The 21,206-nt window shown below is 46.5% G+C and overlaps 1 protein-coding gene across 3 annotated transcripts in view; it reads left to right on the top strand.

Moving 5' to 3' along the window:
* DOCK1 (dedicator of cytokinesis 1) overlaps positions 1–21,206 on the top strand; it is a 577,278-nt gene that overhangs the window by 179,742 nt on the left and 376,330 nt on the right. For all 3 annotated transcript variants that reach the window (XM_020973593.2, XM_020973592.2, XM_020973594.2), the window contains exons 26-27: positions 17,773–17,900; positions 18,588–18,683. In XM_020973593.2, coding sequence (XP_020829252.1) covers positions 17,773–17,900; positions 18,588–18,683 — 224 coding nt within the window. The remainder of the gene's footprint in view (positions 1–17,772; positions 17,901–18,587; positions 18,684–21,206) is intronic.

Here is a 21,206-nt window from a genome sequence, read left to right as displayed (position 1 = left end):
AGCTCCTCGCACCCTCTGAGGAGTGTTGGCTAATCTGGCCCATGAGGGAGCGGTCACTGTCTCGGTCACAGTGTTACACTAGCCTACCCATAGAGAGGTGCCCACACCTAACAAGGGGGTGTAGATCAGATGGTGACTGATGGTCAGGAGGAAATGGGCATGGTGAGCCTGGATCAGAAAAGGCAAAGGCAGGCCATGGCAGCTCTCTTTAAATATTTGGGGGCTGTGATATGGGAGAAGTATTGGATGGAATCTGCTTGGCTTCAGTGGTCAAACCTGGGTGCAGTGCAGGAGATGGCAGAATGATTTCTCTAAGGAAAACTTCTACCACACGGCCCCTTCCAAAGTGCCATGGACTCTGTCTGGAGGCAGGGAGCTCTCCTTCTCAGTTGGGCTGAAAGCTGAGGATCCGTGATCCACACAGACTCACAGATTCACACAGAAAACCACTGGAATTTCAGAATCTGAAGGCACCTCAGAGATCATTTACTTTAGTGAATGCTGATCCAGGATCAGGATGTTGGACAAAGACTCTTGATCAGCATTGGTTGGAGTAGATGATCCCTGAGGTGCCTTCAGATTCTGAAATTGCAGTGATTTTCTGTGAAATCTGGCCTTAGTGATCTCTGCTTTGGAGATCTGAAGGTGAAATTACGCATAGGTCTTGTCCTCAAGAAGCTCCCGCAGCCTTGAGTAAGGAGGGTCGGTGACAAAGGAACAGGAGGAAGGAAGGTTGTCGTCCCTAGCATTCTGTGCGGTCCTTGGAGGGGGAGCTTGTCTCCAGTGGAGTCAGACAGCCAAAGGGGGCTGGGCAATGGAGGAGGTCCGCCTGTTGTCTCGTGGAGCTTGAAAGAGGCAAGCCATCCAAGCAGACATGCCAGCAAGGCTGGGGACATCATGCCTGGCCCGTGGGGAAGAAGTCCTGATCAGAAGGAGGCTTTCTCTGACCTTTGGTCTCCATTTAAACTCTAAAAAGGACAGTGTGTGTGTGGGGGGGGTTGTTTCTGTTGTCAGGAGACTTGATAGGGCGGAAGAGAATGAAAAACTGTGTAAGTGTAGGTGACGTCCTTGAGGAATCGTCTGACCCTGGGTTATTCAATTAGAATCATCTGTTCTGCCCTTGATTGACTAGCTCATCATGGGACATGGGGGCACAGTTGTCTTTCAGAGTCCAAAGGGACTGAAAAGGCACAGTCTGATCCTTAGGACATCAGAGCAGAGAAGGATACTGGAAGATAGAACATGGAAGGACCTTAGAACTTAGAACTTCAGGGTTGGATGGGAACTTAGTGATGTGACCTGGCAAAGCTGGGAGGACCTAGAACATCAGAGCTGGGAGGTCCCTCAGAATATGGATTGTCAAGGATGGCAGGGACCTCGTTGGCAGTTCCATAATGCTTTCAGGTTTGGAAAGCACTTGACATGTTAACTCATTTGATCACGGAATACTGAATGTTGGAGCTGGGAGGCACTTTGGAATATGGAGACCTCAGGACATAGAATATCGTAGAATTGGAAGGGGCCCTAGGACATGGAATGTTAGAGTTGGAAGGAAATTTAGAAATGAGATCAGGGCTGGGAAGGAACTTAGAACATAGAATGTCTGGTCAGGGAAGGATTTCTGAACATAGAGTGTAGAATGTTTGAGCTGTGACAGACCCATCTGTCCTCCATCATTTTACAAATGAGGAAAGTGAAGCCCAGAAAAGGGAGCAGCTTGTGATGACTTTTCTAGCGGAACGTCTGGGTGGTCATAGAGTTAATGAACGTGGCTTCCTAAAAGCCAGGCTTTCACTGTCCTTGTGGCCCCAGAAGCCTTCCTTCACATGCCTCCCCTCCTCTCCCTCTTCTGGGTCATGGCTTTAAAATTCCTGTTGATGCCCATGGTTGGTGTCGGAGGACCCGCAGCCTTTTAGTGTGCTGTGTCTGTGCCGTTGGGTGGTCTGTAAGGGCTCCGGACAAGACTCCCCAATAGCCGTTCAGATAGATTACAGGCTTCACAAAGAGATGGCTCTGGCAGAGAATCTCTGGTGCGGAGAGAGGCAACTTCCAACACGAGTTACAAGGAGGAGCGTTATAATTTTTGCGTTTGTATCATTGCCTTTGCGTGGTTATACTGTTGGACACACACAGCTGACAAAGGTTGAGAAAGTGAAAGTCGAAATTGTTGGCAAGAAAATAAAATTCCTAAGTAATTGAATTATAATTACAAAGAAGCCCCCTCCTCCTACCCAAAGCACCAACGTTTCAGGTTGATGCTTCTTTTGGAAATGCCCTGCATTAATTTTAGAGGAAAATGGAATAAAATGAATGTATCTAAGATCCACGCCTGAACGCCAGCCTTGATTAGACACCGTCACATTAGAGGTGATTGATGAGGGGAGTAATGGAATGTGCACCTTCTGAACGTTCCAGAATGGAGCGGAAAGGTTAGTGGGGCTATAGGCTCAGCACTCCCTCTAACTGCCCTCTACCTCAATGGCCATGAATCAGCAGTCTCATGGAATAAAACTTCCTTTAAGCTGTTTTTTTCTCTTCCCTTTTGAATCAGAGCTAAATTTTCTGCTGGTGCCAAACAACTCAACATAAATTTTTGGTTTTTAAAAATTTAATTTCCATTCACAACTTAAATGCCAAGCAAAATGTGCATTTTATTGGACAAAACCATAGCATTGTACATGAGACTGTGAAGTGCCTTTGTATAAACGTGTTCTTCTTTTTCAGCGTATGATAAATTCAGCAGGTAAATCTCCAAGGTGCCCTGCTGGTTTGTGACTGTTTCTGGACTTTCTTCTCTTCTCTTCCTTTTTTGTGGGAGATGGGGGATCCTATTGCCACCTTCCCTTATTCCTACTTCCTCTCGTGTATGTTAATGTAAGAGCTGTTCTTGAGGAGTCATCTCACACGGGGTTATTATTAGGGGGTGGGGATCCCGGTATTGACACTGTATAGGCAAACAAACAAAGTCCTCATTTGGCTATATCTGAAAATGTGTGTCAAATTCTGAATCTGGAATCTATCATCTCTGTCCTGAGAGTGGTAGCAAGCTTTTTTGTTGGTCCTCTGAAATCAGTGTTTGTCTGGCAATTAATGCGTCCTTCCAAGATGCACGTTCTTATGACACTGTTGTTCCTGTGTCAGTTCTCTGCCTTGTTCTCTTCACTTCCTTCTGCATCCATCAGTAGGAGTCCTCCCGGCTTCCTGCTGAAAGCCTGTCTGTGGTCATTTCTTATGGCATCCCAGTGTTCCATTGTATTCCGCTGTCATTGTTCGTCTTTCCCCAACTGATGGGCACCCATTGTGTTTCCATCCTTTTGCTGCTACAAAAGGATGTGCTATCAGTAGTTTTCTAAAGACGGACCCTGTCCCCAACCAGTCTTTCTGGGTAGCCATGACTCCTGTTTCTGTGGTATTTCTCTCACAGGGGTTTAGTGAAAGGTGATGCAGGTCGGGTTTTCCCTGTTTCACGGAGGGGGAAACTGAGTCTCCTAGACTTGGCCAGGGTCCCTGAGCTAGGAGAAATGAGAGATGGGGTTTGGATCAATGTCTCTGGGTTTCAATTCCATTGTTCTTTCATCCGTCGCCTTTTGCCTCACGAGGTGACTCTTCTCAGGCTGGCTGCAAAGCCCAGCTTTGGTTCTCGGAGTAGATAGGCGGCTCCAGGACATAGGATTTCTGCCATCCGTGAGTCTGCCGTCTGTAGTCTGGTGGGTTTGCAACCAGCCTGAGAAGAGTCACCTCATGTTCAAGGCAGGATTTGAGTAACTTTGTTCGTCCTGATTCCATGTCCGGTGCTGCATCCACTTTGTCACCTTGGTATCTTCCCGCAGGAAGAGGGAATGGATTTGTGCTTTCATTGGCAGAAGTTACTTCCAGGTGAGAAATCTCCCTTCATTAATGCATATTGGTATCTTCTCTACAACCTACAGTCTTGGAGGTTGCTCACCTACAGCATTAAGAGGTTAAGTGATTTGCCCAGGGCTACCCAGTCAGCATATGGCTGGACTTGAACCTGGGTCTTTGTGGATACTTCTGAAGATCAGCACAGTATATGGAGAGCTGGACCGAGGAAGACCTGACCTCTTGCCTCAATCCCTTATTAGTTGTGTGATCCTGGGCATGTCACCTACCCTCTCTCAGCCTCAAGGGTCTTCATCTGTAAAATGAAGGTGGGAGGGAAGTATGTTGGGCCTTTTGCATCAAGAGCCCCTCTGGGGACCACTTTCCCTTAATCATGCCTTGTCATGCAATTACAGGAAGAGAATAAAAGGCTGTGTTAGCTGGCTGCCTCTGCTCATATTCCTGCTACGAGGTGGCTGCAATGGTTTTGGTAAGCCATTGGTAGGCAGTGTTGGGGTGCTTGGTGCCTCTGGAGGCAGCCTTGTCCTTTTCTGGGCTGCTCTACCTGGGTTTGGAGCCTGGGGAGAAGCAGGGATTGTGTGGGTTGCTGGTCGTTACTTAGGTTCCCACTGACCTTGGGTCAGTGACTATGACCATATCCTCTTCTGTTTCCATGGCTCAGTGGGGCACTTTCATTTCCTTTGGTGGTCTCATCATGGTCCTTTACACAAACCACATGGGCCAATGTGGATGCTTCTTTCCTCAACAATGATGCACCTTTTTCTCCTTGATTCAAGAGCTCCAAACATGTTTTATATGTTTTCAGTATAAAAGCTTATTAAAATTATTGAATGGTGTGGGAATCTGTTTTTGTTGTAAAGGGATCTGTCTTTATGACCCCATCCTTCTAAGCTTGAGGATGCAAAACTGGGTCCATCCACATTGGTTGGCCCATCCATTGATCTTGGATTAGTGACTGAATGTCAGGTTCATAACTCTTAATGTTAGTGTACTAATTATGTGGTAATTAAGTCCTGTCCTTACCACAATGGTGCAGAATGGAAACTCATGAATATTACAGGGGAAATCTTGTAGTGTTCTGAGGACTCTTACCTTCTCCTTCTCCTTCAGCTTTGTGTTTCTTCCCTTAAATGGCTGCCCTCATAGCTCCTTCAGCACATTCTTCTTTGTGCTAACTGTATAGGTGGCTTCTCTTTCCTTTTCCCTTTTTTTGGTTTTGTTTTATTGATGCCTGTGGTTTTTTAAATCAGTTCACTTCGGAATGTGACTGTCTCCTCCCACTCAGTGAACCTTGCCTTGTAAAAAAAAAAGTGGAAAAATAAAAAATAAAAATGACAGTTCTCCCCCAAACCACCTGATACATCAACTGTATGTAATGTGACTTTGTGCAAGTCCATTGACCCCTGTTTATTTCAGTTTCCTCATCTGTCAAAAGAAGATAATGATAGCACCCACCTCCTGGGGTTGTAGTGAAGATACAGTGAAATAATATTTGTGGCATGCTCAGCTCAGTGTCTGCCACGCAGACACTCTCTAAATGCACGCATCACCTAACATTTGTCACTCTCTGTCCTCTCCATATCTAGTGAAAAGAAGGAGGTGTGTTTATCCAGCTCTTCTCCAAGGCCAGCCTTGGTCTTTATAATTAGCTCATTCTTTAACCTCCCTTTCTTTCCCCTCCTTCCCTCTCTTCAGTTTCTTTGAAAAGCCTTTATCTCTGTCAAACAAGGATGATTGCCTTTTCAGGCCTCCTCATCTACATCAGTGTTTGTCGCTTATATGTCTATAAAAATGATGTTTGACAAAATTAAACTGATCTTTTGGGAGGGTTTTTTTTTTCTCTTTTACTTAACTTAGGTCCTCACTGTTATTTATGGACAACCTATCATATGGTTATTAGTGTTGAGAGAGCTTGGTGCTCATGAGACAACCTGGCAGATTCATGGGTTTGTGAAAGTTTGGCGTCATTGTGGCAGTGGTAGGAAACAGATGGAAAGCCGCGGCCTGCCCTAGAACCATATGTTACAAGGCCTAGAGCTGGTGCTCTACAGCTCTGTCCATGAACTCTTGTTTTTAGTATGTTGATCACTGTGTTTCGGTAGAATTGGCTTCCTTCGTAATTGTATTTTGTTGTATGCATTGAAAAACATTATCCTGAGAAGGTGTCTATAGGCCTCTCTAGGCTTCCAAAAGGATCTATCCAGAACACACACACACACACATGCAAACACACACACACACACACACACACACACACACACAGACACGTTAGGTTACATAAGAATCTCTGGCCTGGAGGGAGGTCTCCATGGGATTCACTGGATTTTTTCTGGTAAGATAACGGACCAGAACACTCCAGAATGAGAAGAAATGACTGATTCTCATGGGGTGGGGGTGAGTTTTCACACTGATCTAAATCTGCAAGCATTTATTAAGCTCTTACTGTGTGCCAGACTCTGTTGCTAGGCACTGGGTCAGTAAAGACAAAACAAACAAACAGTAGCCCCCCCCCCCGCTGTCATACTTATATTCACATGGGGGGGGATGGAGCTTAATAATAACAATGGCAATGAATGACATTTCTGTGAGCATCTAAGCACTTTCCATGTGCTGTTAGCTCATTTTTTCTTCACCAAAGCCCCCTGACACCAACGCTATCACTACCCCTGTTTTAAAGATTGAGAGCGCTAGGGCACTTAGTACGTGCGTACTATGTCCCCGGCAGAGATGTGGAAACTGAGGCATGGCGAAAAGTGAAATGACTTGTCGTGGGTCCCACTGTTAGTAAGTGTCTAAGATGCCTGCTCAGGTCTTCCTGACACTATGTCTGGAGCACCATCTGCTAGGCCACTGTGGGATGGTTGGAGGAGACAGAGGCTAGTAACAACTGGGGGACCAAGGATGACTCCGGGTGGGAGCAGAGCCTTCAGGGAAGCCTTTGAACCCATAATAAAGAGATGAGGAAGAGGCACAGATGGAATGCTGGGATGAGAGAACAAGTCGGCCGGCAGGGCGGACGCTTAGGAGAGTCCAGAGACGGGTAATTCCACTTAAGCTCTGAAAGGTGTCCTGCAGATTGGGCAGGGCGTCCTTGCTCGTCAGAGAAGAGGACTGTGGGAAGAGAGAAGCCGGAGGGGAGTTTCTGGAGGCAGAGCCTGGAGGTCAGCTTGTGCTCACGGGAGCTTGATCCTGGATGCAGCAGTATGGGATCTGTCTCCCTGCGACAGTGGGGGCTAGTGAGAGGGTGAGGGATGGCAGGAACAGGAGGGAGTGGGGGGCAGGGAGGAAGGAAGACACCAGCTCTGACCATCTCACCTGGCCCTTGGCTTTTTGTCTTGCTACCACACTTAGTGTCCAGCATTTAGAGCTGGCAGGGAATCCTTTTACTGGCGACCACGCGGGACACAGTTTGATGGTGGGCGTTACTTTTTCCTAGGTATTTTAAAAGCATCTCCCAGTGATTATAGAATTCTCTCCACCTCCAATAAGGCATTTTATATTTAAGTTGTTAGACTCATAGCCTGTTGTCTATAGATTGTATTTCATGGATAAGTAATATGGAATCTTTTTCTAAGCCAGACAGTTTTTTTCTTTTCTTTCTCCCTTAGCCCGTTAACTGAAAATGAGAGAAATCTGGGGGAAATCTTGGTGTGAAAGTTCCTCCCACCAATATTGATCAGAATCTGTTTTATGATGTAGGCGATAAAGTGTAGAATCTGGGAAAGTCTCTCAGGCTCTGAGAGGCTTGGTGACTTGGCCAGAGTCACACAGCCGGGAAGTTTTAGAGACAGGATTTGGATTCAGAGCTTCCCGACTGCAAGCTCAGCATTTTAAGCACTATTGCATATTGTCTCCTCCCATATGGGTAAAGGCAATAATGAGGAATTGATTATTCTCTGCTATTAGTAAGTGAATTATTTTCATTGCTAATTATCTTGGCCAGAGATACTTTCAAGCCCTATTTTATGGACCCAATGTTTACCTGCCCACAGATTATTTTCTAATCTATGCTGTTTATTTTTCCCTTTCCTTTATAACTTGCCTGTCAACGGCAGACTTTAAATATTCCATCATTGATGCCTATATTACTCACAGCTAATTGCTGCTACAAAAAAAGGCTGTTAAAATGTTTTTGTGTTTGTGAGATCTTTCTTTTCCTCTGTCTTTGACCTCCTTGAGGTCTCTGCCTGGACGTTGTGTCTCTGATTTCAGGGATATGCACAGCACAGTGATTATTATAACTTAACATCCTCATCACTTCTTGGGCAAAATGCACAGTCCTTTCTTTGACATTGAAAGCCCATCGTAGTTTGGCCTGAATCCATCTCTCTGGACGTTTTTTCACTTTACACACTGCACTTCCCATTTAATTAAATACATCAAGCCCATAGAAAGCACCTCCTGTTTTTGAAGCCCTGAGACTACAAAGACAAGAACAACACCATACCAGCCCTCAAGGAGCTCACCTTTTGCTGGGAATGGGTTGAGTAGACCCACATCAGGTATGCAATTGGGCAAATGCAAAATATAAAGCAAATATAGTCATTTCCAGGAATGGAAGTGGAAGGAGTACTTAGTCTTGGAGGGATTTGGAAAGGCCTCTTGTATGTGAGCTGAATCTTTAACATGCATTTATTAAGCACCTACTGTGTGCCAGGCATTCCAAGAGCTTTAGGTAAAGAGATAGAGACCATTCCAGGTGAGGGGACAGTCTGCCCCAGTGACATGGGGGTGAAGGGTGGAAGGCCAAACATGGGAGCATCAGCAAGCCAGTTTGCCTGAAACACAGAGTGCATCGAAGGGGGCCGGGGGGAGTGAAAGATCGAAACCGGAACACGATGGGCTCGACCACTCAGTCGAATCCTCGCTCACAGCAACGTCGCCTCCACAGGTGCGTCATGGCAGGGATCCTTTCTCAGGTGCAGGTTGGATCAGATGGCCCCACAAGCCCCTTCCTTCGCTGAAATTCTGTGATCCCACGATTTCCTCTCTCTCCTCCGTGCCTTTGCCTAGGCTGTGCCTCACACTCTCTGCTCCCCTCCACCTTGTTGATCCCTTTGCTTCCTTGAAGGCTCAGCTCAAGTCCCATCACTCACCCCAGACCGTTCCTCACCCTGTAGTTGTGAGGGATCCCTCTCTCCTCCTCCCCACGTGTTCATATTTACTTTGTATGGACTTACTTGTGGATGTACTGTTCCCACCCAGCAAACTTACTGTTCCCAGGAAGCGTTTCGAGGACTTGTGTCACCGTCGTCTATGGATCCTCGCAGCCTGGCTTGGAACCTTGCCCATCGAAGGCCCATGTGATAAATGCTGGGGGACTGTCGAGTGAAGGGATGTTGTTCTGTTCCTCAAACATCTCTGTTGGCTCATTATTACCTGTAGCAGAAAATACAGCTGGATCTACCCTGAACCTTCCCTTCCAGCCTGATTTCCCATGACTCCCTTTCACATACTCTAATTTCCAGCCAACCTAGATTGCTTACTGTCCCTGGGTGTAGCATTTCCTCTCCTACTTCCATAGCTTGGCTTAAGCTTTTCCCCATGCTTAGAATAGGACTAGCCACTCATTTTGCCTAGACGCAGTGCCCAACTCCGGTTCCATTTCTGTGAAGCCTGTTCTGATCCTCCAATCTCTCTTTCCTCCTCACATCCTCCCCTATTTAGTGATCTGTTTATATCTTGTAGCTGCCCTCAGAAGGTAAGCTCCTGGAGGGCAGGGTATGTGTTTTGGGGTTTTATCCTTTTTTCTGTCCCTCGGGCCTGGCCCGGTTGTACGGTCAATACTTAATAAATGCCTGCTGTGCTGTTGAGTTGCGTGCACCACTGAGGAACAGTGTGTGCTTCCATAGATCATCTCTGAAGTTATTTATTACTTTTCCTTCAGGATTTACCTGGCTAGGTAATTGGGGGTGGGAAGCCGATGAACTCAAGCTAAATTAAGTTCGTAGGTGGCTGAAAAACAAGATGATTTCTCCATTAAAAAATGATTGGTCCATGAAAAGATTAATGGAGAGCATCCCCCATTTATATGAGCTCTTCCTGTCTGATTCTCATTAAAAGCGTTAATTGTTATCTTGGTGCTATATAATGGGAGCAAGGTTATTAAGGATCCCTTTATGGGTCATTTGTTTCCTGGGCCCAAACTCCAAATGAAGAAACACATTGCTCGGTGTTCATAAAAGCAAATGTTTTAAATGGATAAAGCTATGCTCATGCCCACATTGGGCTGGAACATGGCTCTTGTAAGATGACCAGATGTTTTGCTTGGGCATTGAGAAGTCAATAATGATGCCTGCTGAATATCTCTTTATTAAGATAAATATGTTATCTTGTGCATACGTTATCCCAATATGCATTATTGGTCTTTGGGCCTGGGCAGCAGCCTGTGAGCAGATGTTGAAATCCTGTTGTCTGTATTTGTGTGTCCTGGTCACAGAGAGGCCTGGGTGGTTCTGGGCGATTCAGCCAACTTTTATTCCACATTTTCTAAATGCCAGGTGCTCTCCTGGGTGCAGGGAGGCCAAGGCAGAAAGGAGGCATCCCCTGCCCTCAAGGAGCATATAGTCTGCTTGTGGAGACAGCATGGACAGAGATAAGTTCCTACCCAATAGATACAGAGTCAAGATAAAACAATGGCAGGGCATCAGACTTCACTGACAAGGGGAGGATCAGGAGAAGTGTACGAAGAGGCTACTTAGTTAGGCTTTGAAGGGAGCCAGGCACTCTTCAAGGTGACTTTGAGGACTATGAGTATTCTGAGCATGGAGGAAAGCCCATGCAAAAACACGGAGATGGTATGAGCAGCGTCAGGGAAGATGGTTGGGCTGACACACAGAGTGTCTGAAGGAGGGTGATTCACAATGAGCCTGGAGGGTCACTTGAGGCTTCCTCCATCCTTAAGGAGACACATGTCTGGGGCAAACAGAGATTTCCAGGGTCTTTACTTTCCTGGGGTTGGTCTCCACTTGGGATTTTGCTGTTTCTCTGAGGAGACTAGTTGTGGCTGGAAGATGGAGAAACGATTATGGGGTCCTCCTCAAGTTATAGCTGCCAAACCCTAATCATTGTGCCTATAGACTGAAGTCAGGTTTTGATCCTGTTTCCTTGAAGTGACGTGCTGGAAGCTCCCCCGTGAAGAGAGAGGAAGCCCACTGAGAGTGTCACCTGCAGATTCCCCAGTGAAGAGAGAGGAAGCCCACTGAGAGTGTCACCTGCAGATTCCCCAGTGAAGAGAGAGGAAGCCTGCTGAAAGTGTTATCTCTAGACCACAGTGCCAAGCTTTGTGGACTGCTAGCTTGATTTTCAGCATCAAGATGTCTGTGTAGTACAGCTCAGTCCGTTGAAAGTCTGATGTTCTGCTACCACTGAGTTCTCAGAGAATCCTAAGATTTAGCAGCAGCCACATAGCCCAAACTCTTCCTTTCTCAGATGAGAAAACCGAGTCCCCCAGAGGCTGGGTCACTTACTCAAGGTCACCAACTATCGAAGGTGGGATTTGAACCCAGGTCTCTGACCCCTGCCTCTAGCACTGTGCCACATATTCTCCTCCAGCCACCCCCAGAACCAAGGAATTTATGTGTTCTGAAATCAGGTGAGGATTCTGGAATATCTGCCTCTGTCATAAGGGAGTTTTTGAAGACTCTGATGTTTGAAACTGAGGTGGGGGCGTCTCTGAGACACTTGATGAAATGTGCAGCAGCTTGGTGAAGGGCTGAAATTAGACTTTGGTTGTTGTGAACTTTCTCTGAGATGTCATTCCTAATAAATGCAAAGAAAATAGCAGCTTGTGTGGGTCAGGGCACTTTCCTTTATGAGATATGGACTTTGCTGTTTACCATAGGTTTGGATTTCAAATGAAAAGAGGAATTCCCTGCAGTTATATTTGCCTTCTTTTAGGCAACTGCTCCTAGCAGAGCCTTTGAGACCGTGTTGAGGTGTGGCTAAACTGATCACTGTAGGATCTGTTTTAGCACAGTTCTACCAGCTGTTTTTGTACCTGGGACAAGTAGTTGTGGTCAGATGGGGAGCTTGGAGAAAGACTTTGGATCTTGGGATGATATGCCCTGTGAGGGGAGAGATTCTTGATTGTGACAGGGCGTCAGCCTCCAGGTGGATAGCCCAAGGTATCTTCTGAAGCCCAGAGGGCTGGCTAGGAAAGAATTCTCCCAAGGTGTTGCTTACCTGGGGTAATGTCCAAACATCTGTTAACTTCTTGTCATTATCCTTGCTAATGAATTTCAGCTCAGTTGTTTCTAACTGATTGCATATCTTAACTGGACTAGTTGCCTTATGGATGTGGGACACAGGGTTTTGGACGTTTCTCTCGGTAAAGAGTGTCGCAAATGGTCATATGGTCTGTAGAGATCTAGATAGCAAGACTGGATGTGAGTGAGTGAGAGTGAGGAGCTGGGGATGACATTGAGACTGGGGACGAGAATGGCAGGTTCTTGCACTGTTCTTCCATCTACCCTCTGCCCTCTGGACTCCCTAGAGAGGTGATGCCCTTGACAGAAATAGAAAGGTTTGGAGGAGGAAAGAAAGTGAGTTCTTTTGGGGGCATGTTGAGTTTGAACTAAAAAAAAATGTTCATTGGAATGGCGTGTTCCTTCAGTGTCAGAAAGCCTTTGTGCCAAAGAGACTCGCTTTAAGGCCAAATGAGATGCAGCCGAATTTAGTTCATAGTGTGCCCTGTCTGCTTCTGAAAGAGCTTGAGGGGGCTTCCGGATGGGAACACTGCTGGGGAAGGGCAGGGCTCACCCGCCGGCATTTAGGTTTGCTTCCTGTGACAGTTCAGCTGCTTGAAGGAGAGGGAGGGCTCTGTCAGCGCTCCTCTGCGGGCAGGTCCTGCCCTGCCCAGGCTTGAGCTCTGGGCCGTGGGGGACCCTTTGGGGGAGGGGAGAGGGAGCAAAACCAAGGGATGAGTTATTGCCAGCCCATCTGCAGGGAACAGGACCAACCGTTCGTTCCTTCTATGCAGGCCTCTCCTGCTTCCAGTAACTCTCACAGTTTAAATAGTGTTCTGGGCAAGTAGAGTGGAAGCTCCCCGAGGGTGGGGGATACTGCACATTTTGTCCATGTATCTCCATTTCCTGGTAAACAGTGGACATTCAGAAGCACTTGTGAAATATGTGCGTTGAAAATGAGACCCTTAAAAAAAATTTAAAAAATTATAAATTTTTTAAAAGGTTAAAAAAAAGGAAAGAAAAGAAAATGAGACCCTGTGGTACTGCTGCCCTTGGGTTATGCAGGAATGCTTTGAGGGTTTGGTCCTGGTAGGATGGATGAAGTCATTGAATGATGGTAGCAAAAATATTGCATTGATGAGCAGTATAGTCAAGCCTTGCAGATTATAAACTCATTGAAGGCAGGGCTCTTAAAAAAAATCATTTGGGGCAGCTAGGTGGCGCAGCAGATAGAGCACCAGCCTTGATGTTGGGAGGACCTGAGTTCAAATCTGTCCTCAGACCAAACACTTGACACTTACTAGCTGTGTTACCCTGGGCAAGTCACTTAACCCCAATTGCCTAAAAAAAATCATTGAATTAACAAGCATTTATTGAGTGCCTACTGTCTACCAAGGACTGTGCTAGCTTATGAATATAAGGTGACAAAGTCAAAGCAGTCCCTACTCTTAAGGAATTTATATTAATGGCAGAGATACCATGTATGTATACACAACCACGTATGTATATCTCTACACAGTACAGTGTACATATGTGTACATATATGTACATGTATGCACACAGAAACATTGCATGTGGTATCTGTGTGTGAATACACACACACACACACACACACACACACACACACACACACACACACACACACACACACACATACTCCCCAAACAGATACAAAGCTACCTTGGAAAGGAAGGTACCAGCAACTGGGGGACCAGGAAAGTCCCCTTTTAGAAAGTGGGATTTGACCCAAGTCTTGAAGGAAGTCAGGGAATCCAGGGGGCAGAGGTTGGAAGGAAGGGCATTCTAAGCATGGGGGCCAGCCAGTGAAATGGCATAGAGTCTGGGCCTTCAGTGTCTTGCATGGTTAAGGTCCAGAAGGCCAGTTCCTTGGATTCTAGAGTGTGTGGAGCAGAAGACTGGAAAGGTAGAAAGGATACAGATTGTAAAGCTATTTAAAATCCAAAGAGGATTTTGCATTTGATGGAGGTGATAGGGAGCCACTGGAATTTACTGAATATGGGGCAGGAGATAGAGCCAGACTGTGCTTGAGAAAGATCACTTTGGCATTGAGATTTGAAGCAGGCGTATCTACCAGTGGGCTATTGCAGTAGTGCAGGTATGAGATGATACGGGCCCATACCAGGATGGCTAACCAGTGAAGGGAAGGGGATATATATACAAGAGATGCTATGATGGTTGAAATGATGAGACTTGGCAACAGACTGGATATGTGGGGTGAGTGCAAGTGAAGAGTCACAGACGACCCCAAGGCTGTGAGCCAAGGGGACCAGGAGAATGATGGGACCCTCAGAAGTAATAGGGAAGTTGGGAAGAAGGTAGGGCTTGGGACAAAAGATACTGGCTTCTCTTTGGGACGGGTCTACAGGATGTCTATCTCCACTGAAATGTCCAAGAAGCCATTGGTAATGACTGAGGTCAAGATGGAGCATTGGTTGGATAAACAGATCTGAAAATACTTTGCACGGACATGAAAGCTGAAGCCTTTAGAGCTGATGGCATCCTTAGTAGCTTAGGAGAGATGTCTCCATCTAGGAGTCATCAGCGCAAGGATGACAGTTGGGTATCTGGGAGCCAATGAGATCACCAAGGAGACCTTGTAGAGAAAAAAGAGAAGATGCCCCAGGACAGAGCCCTGGGGCGCCCATAGCTAGTGAGCATGGCATGGGTGAGAACTGGCAAAAGAGACTAAGGGGTGGTCAGACAAATAGGAGGGGAGCCAGGAGAGACAAAAGTCATGCAGACCCAGAGAGCAGGGAATATTCAGAAGGACTGGATGGTCAGCAGTTACAAAGGATGAAGAGAAAAGCACGTTGAGGAATAAGAAAAGGTCATTAGCTTTGGTCATGAAGAAATCACTGGAAAATTTGGAAAGACCAAGTTCAGTTGAATGATGATCAATTGATATGCATTTATTAAGCTCTTACTGTGTACCAGACTCTGCGCTGCACATTGGAGAGAGAAAGAAAAAGCAAAAAATAGTCAGAAACCAGATTGCAGAAGATTCAGAAGAGTAAGAGGGCCATTGAATGTTGATGGTTTTTTGAAGGAATTTGGCTGAAAAAAGCAGTGTGATTGCTTGAGAAAAGGTAGAATCTGGCGACTTAAAAGATTTGGGGAGATTGTGTGATTGTAGACAACAGGGAGGGAATGTCAGCAGGGAAAGAGTGAAGATTTAGAGAAGCAAGGGTTGGCAGTGGTGGTGTTCTGTGGGATGAGATGGTATAAAGAAGGGCCTTGGGAAGGCTGGTCGCAAGAGGTGCTGGCTAAGTTGGCACTGATGGATTGGAGCAAAGTTATGCTCACCCCTCGAAGACCTAACTGATGGAGCGTGTCTTGCTTACACTGGGTCAGTGGCTTCACTGCACAGGAGTGGGGGAGGGCAGTTGAGTATGTTTCTGGTCCCTCTTGCTCCATTTCTTCCAGTGGTCCATAAATCTCCTATTTTATTTATTGTCCTCTGCACCAGGCTACTAAAAAATGCCGCATACAGAAACAACACTGGGCTGGTCATGTGGGGAGAGCGAGAGAGGCCAGGCACCCAGGCAGAGTGCGTCCCAGGTGCTCTGAGGCAGGCTGCTAATGTATCGGTTGGACAGCCTATGGCAAACTTGTGGGAGGACAGGAGTGAAAGTCACGTGAGATGGGTAGGCATGGAGGGGGTTACAGTCTGCATTCTGATAGATGAGATCACTAAACTTATTTGAATAATGGAAGGTGAATGGTTAACTCTCCCCAAACATAACTAAGTATTACTGAAATTGTGCATTCAAAGACTGGAAGGGAGGTAGGAATTGGAGTTGGACTCCCTGGATTTGAGTCTCAGCTCATGTACTTCCTCCTATCTCTGGGACCGTGAATGAGTCATTGAAGTCAGTGGGCTCCAGGTTACTCCTTGGGAAAATGAGGGAGCTCCCTGAGGCTTCTTTTGTCTTTGAACCTTCGCCTCTTCCATTCTTTTGGGAGGTGGGCATTGAAAAGAATTCTAGAAAAGGGCCACAGAAGAACTAGGGATGTATGCGCTAGTGCGAGTTCATCATGTCGTTCCACTCACGTTTTAGAACTGAGAAAGCTCAGCGGCAAGTCAGTGCAGTGGACGGGATGGCGAAGGTGCCCCGGCTCAGTGTTAGGTAAGAGCTGGATCTCTTAGAGAAGCCCAGGGGCCTTCAAAGCACAGCTCAAGGGCCTCTTTGTGGGGCTTGTCCTGATTTTTTTTTTACAATTGCTTTGTGCACATTTACATTGTATATAATTTATATTTATCTATGTAAGTGTTGTTGTGGCCCCACCTTGGCATTGTTAGCACAGGTTAGCCTTGCTTCTGACCCAAAGCTCTGTGAGGGCACTGCTCTCGCTCTCTCTCTCTCTCTTCTCTCTCTCTCTCTCTCTCTCTCTCTCTCATTCACTCTCTGTGTTTTCTCCTTTCTCTCCCTCCCTCTCTCTCTTTCTCTTTGTCTCTGTCTCTCTCTGCCTCTCTGTCTCTGTCTCTGTCCCTGTCTCTGAATCTCTTCTCTTCTCTTCTCTCTCTCTCTCTCTCTCTCTCTCTCTCTCTCTCTCTCTCTCTCTCTCTCTCTCTTCTCTCTCTCTCTCTCTCTCTCTCTCTCTCTCTCTTTCTCTCTTCTCTCTCTCTCTCTCTCTCTCTCTCTCTCTCTCTCTCTCTCTCTCTCTCTCTCTCTCTCTCTCTCTCTCTCTCTCTCTTCTCTCTCTCTCTCTCTCTCTCTCTCTCTCTCTCTCTCTCTCTCTCTCTCTCTCTGTCTCTCTCTCTGTCTCTCCCTCTCCATTTATCCATTTATTATTTTTTGATCTTTATTTGTGTGCACATTCATTCCTTACTGGATTTTTGGGTCCTCAGAGCCTTGCACACCATGCCTGGTATATAGGAAACATTTACCACTTGGTGAGTTAATTTGATCCTCAGCTCGTGCATCCATAGTTGCCTCAGGTCCACCCATCACTTTCCCCCTCCAGAGCTCTCTTAGGTTGCTAGTGCCACAATAATGTTATCCCCATTTTATAGATGAGGCTACTGAGATCAGACAAGTAAAATGAGCTTCACTAGGGCCCCTGGGCTTGTTACCCAGTTGTCTCTGTCCTCTAAATGTTATATTTTGTTGTTGTTGTTGTTGTTGTTTTTCATTATGTCTGACCTTTTGTGAACCCCCCCTTTTTTTTAGGCAATTAGGGTTAAGTGACTTGTGCAGGGTCACACAGCTAGTGTCAAGTGTTTGGTCTGAGGCTGGATTTGAACTCACATAGTCATGACTTCAGGGCTCGTGCTCTATCCACTGCGCCACCTAGCTGCCCCCCCCCTTTTTTTTTGGAAAGATACTGGAGTGGTTTGCCATTTTCTTCTTTGGATAATTTTACAGGTGAGGAAACTGAGGCAGACAGGGTTAAGTAACTTAGTAAGTGTCTGAGGCTAGATTTGAAATCATGAAGATGAGTCTTCCTGATTCCAAGCCTGGAACTCTATCTGCTGTGCCACCTAGCTGCCCCAATTGCCTTCTAAATGTAGATGGGCATAAAAGTAGAAACACTTGGCTTCATCCGAGATGTGATCCTGTCTCCCAATGAGTTTTCCTGTTAAGAGAATCATTATTTATGGTCCTTAAGATGCTGGAAGGGGAAATGTCCCTTAAGCTCCCCAGCCAAGGTCGAGCCTTCACCCTGCGCCTCTGCTAAAGCGTGTCCTCCCATTTCTGCCCAGACTGCCGAGAGATCCTGCTCCCCATGATGACGGATCAGCTGAAGCATCACTTGGAGAGGCAGGAGGACCTGGAGGCCTGTTGTCAGCTGCTCAGTAACATTCTGGAGGTGCTCTACCGGAATGATGTGGTCAGTAGTGACCTGTGTGTTCTGGGGCCTGGGAATAACAGTGGAGGAGGGAGGATGGAGTGGTGGAAAGTTGGGATGAAGATGGAATTAGCATCCATTTGGGGGGCTGGGGCTTGGGCTTGTAATTTCAACAATTGTGCTGTGGAAGCCCCTTCACCGAGGCCAGTGGGCACCTCTTCTGTCACCTGGCTTTCCAGAGTTACCTAGAGGGACTGAGATGAGGAGGAAGTCCAGGGTCCCACAGCCAGGATGGGTCAGAGGCAGATCACTGTGCCCCAAGGCTGATTGCTCTCCATTATACCCATGCTCCCACCACTAAATTATAGAGCACTTACAGTCATTGATTTAAAAAGTGACCAAGTCTTTAGATGGTTGATTAGTTGACTAATGAAAGATCATAAAAATTACATTCTTTGAATGGATCTGCTCTTTATTTTTAAGATTTGCTTAAATCAAATTCCTGCAATTGTACAACAAATTATCATTAATGGGCTATAATTAATAAAAAGGCTTGGACTTTCTTTGTGTGGGCTTTTGCCTTTGACAGGGGCCATTTTTCATCTTGTTAAGGGTTCTAATTGATTTACTCTTAACTGAGTAAAAGAGATTTCCTAAGAAATGCCAGGGCCAGAATTTTAACGGTAGACTTTTGGTGTTGATTGTGGCTGCTGTCTGATTCTTCTCCAGGGACCCACACAGCGACACGTTCAGCTCATCATGGAGAAGCTGCTTCGCACTGTGAACCGGACCGTCATCTCCATGGGACGGGATTCAGAGCTCATTGTGAGTGCCGGCTCTGTGTGTGTGTGTGTATGTGTGTGTGCGTGCGCGTGCGCGTGCGCGTGTTTGTGGTTATGATGATGATGATGAGTGAGGTGATTTCTCCATAATGAACAAATTTAAATCTTAATCATGGGGAGCGAATTCAATGCTTTTATGATCACTACTGTACAAAAAGCTTTGGAGTGTCGGTTTGTTGTTTATTTGTGACCCAAACTTGGAACTCAACTGGCCAAAGAAAAACCATGACCCAGATAAAATTGCCTGGTCAAGTCAGCCACTGGATGCCGACCTTTCTCAAGCGCCATGTAGGAAATCTCCCGTACTGTACATCTGGCTCAGCTTGCCTTTCTGGTGCTTGGGCCAGCTACCTGTGCTTGGCGAATGTCATGGCAGCCGATGCTGGGTGAAACTGATCGTTCCCCCAGACAAGGCAGGACAGGACAAGGTGTCCTTTAGCTCTTCTCCAAGGCTGCTTTGTGATGATGACACAGCTGATCACAGATCATCCAGCTCCTTAAATTGTATGGAAGTAGAATCAAAATGAGCAGTTTGGGCTCTTTGTCATCTTAGTTAAGTAACTTGTTTTAGCAAATGCCACATCCCCTATGTTTCCTCCTTCCTTCCTTCCTTCCTTCCTTCCTTCCTTCCTTCCTTCCTTCCTTCCTTCCTTCCTTCCTTCCTTCCTTCCTTCCTTCCTTCCTTCCTTCCTTCCTTCCTTCCTTCCTTCTTTCCCCCCCCCTTTCTCTCTCTCTCTTTCATACCAAGCACAATTTGGGGAAAAGCTTGAATGAATTACTATGTGAGGAGACAGAGAATTTGATTTCAAAGGAATTTTGGTTGAGGACAAGTGTTTTTTCTTGCAGCATGAATGTGGCATGTGTTGTATGTCAGTATGCTAGATTATTTCTGGTTTTGGTAAGATGGTTCTATGATGTTTCCAATTTTTTTTTCACTTTTCCTGTGAAAGTAAATTTTCCTTGCTCACTATTTTCTACTGTTGTTATTCTGTTCTCTGGTGCAAAAATGAGTTTTTTGTCCTAAAATAAAGAGGAAGCTGAGCCAGCCCGAGGACGGCTGTGTTTCTAGGATGAAGCTGGGGCCGCTTGTATTTCCTGATGGCCACTCCTTTGGAAAGGTCTTCCAAATGTATTAGCTCCCATTTCTGCTTCTGGTACCACTGATACCCCAATATAGCCCTGGTTTGAGAGCTCATCCACGTGGGAATCCTTCCTTGGGCACATTCAAAGGTTCTCAGCCTGTGCATTTCTTTTCCACGTTCTCATCCACAGTGTGGGGGGTGTCTTGTGTTGAAATAACTTTTCAGATTCTACAACATTGGGCCAAGTGGGGACGTAGACTAAATGATGGGTAGCATTTTCACCTTAGTTTGTAGGAAATATGGAGAAGGGGAAACAGAATCACTGGGCCAATTCCAGAGATCACTCACTTCAGCTTAGGTTGGGAGCTAGGAGCCAGACTGACTAGGGCATGTGCCCTGGGAAGTCAGGGATACTTTGTCAGCTGAAAATATTCAGGAATCCTGTTCCTCAGTCATCCCTCCAACCGGTGCCAGTGTTGGAAACAGCTCAGGTTGAATTGCTTGTGCTTGGCCTCATGAAAGGAACACGAGCAGAGTTGTACAAGCAGACCGCACCCCCTTTATTAAACGAGAGGTCACAGCACCAGCCTGTTTTTCAAAGGGCTGCATCGCATCTGCTTTGCGCCAAATAGACCTCTCTGGAATCAGCCAGTGATGCTGCAAAATGAGGTGGAAGTGCTACCTTCGCTCAGTATGCATCCCCATGCTGTCTGCGAGCGTCCCTGGATCAGGATTCATGCATTAATTGCCTTTCATGTCAGTGTTGTTGCCTTGAGAATTAGATCAGGGCCAGGACAGAGAAGGCGCTGACGAGGTGGAAGACCTCAGCGAGGAGGTGGGGAAGAAAGGCTCAGGGCAGACAGGCAGGGTCGCGGGCAGTCATGCAGTCCTGCTGGCTCAGGCCGGACAGCTCCCACCTGCCGGAGGAGGACACTTGACAGCAGAGAGCCCTGATCTGTGTGTGTTTGCGGAACACCTGGGCGCAGAATTCTAAGGCATCGGCACATGTCGGGCTTGTGATTTAGCCAGCAAAGTGCTGCTCTTTGGAGGCTGCTCACATCAGTCTTTTAATTGTGGCAGAGTAATCAGAAGAGAAGTTACCTGGGCAGGTTCTTTTTCCTCCTGATTCTCCCCCATTCCGGTGCTGCCACCCTCTGTGATTATCTGCAGGCTGTTGTTTCTGTCTTGGTTGGGATATAGTTGTTTGCCATCCTCCTATTCCCACCCTGCCTATCATATTGTGAGCTCTTTGAGAACAGGGAAAGGACTGTTGTTGACTTTCTTTGTCCCTAGTGCTTAACCTTGTGCCTGGCACCCAGTAGGCATTTCCTAAATGCTCATGGCCTTGTTGACTTTCTTGATGACGGATTGTGGAGCAGTGAGGCCACTCCCATGCTGAGCTGGGCCTGGGTGTGGTGGTGAAC

The sequence above is a fragment of the Phascolarctos cinereus genome, unplaced genomic scaffold (genome assembly GCF_003287225.1).
Source record: "Phascolarctos cinereus isolate Bilbo 61053 unplaced genomic scaffold, phaCin_HiC Scaffold_3;HRSCAF=262, whole genome shotgun sequence".
Classification (NCBI taxonomy): Eukaryota; Metazoa; Chordata; class Mammalia; order Diprotodontia; family Phascolarctidae; genus Phascolarctos; species Phascolarctos cinereus.
This window is presented reverse-complemented; position numbering and strand designations above follow the sequence as displayed.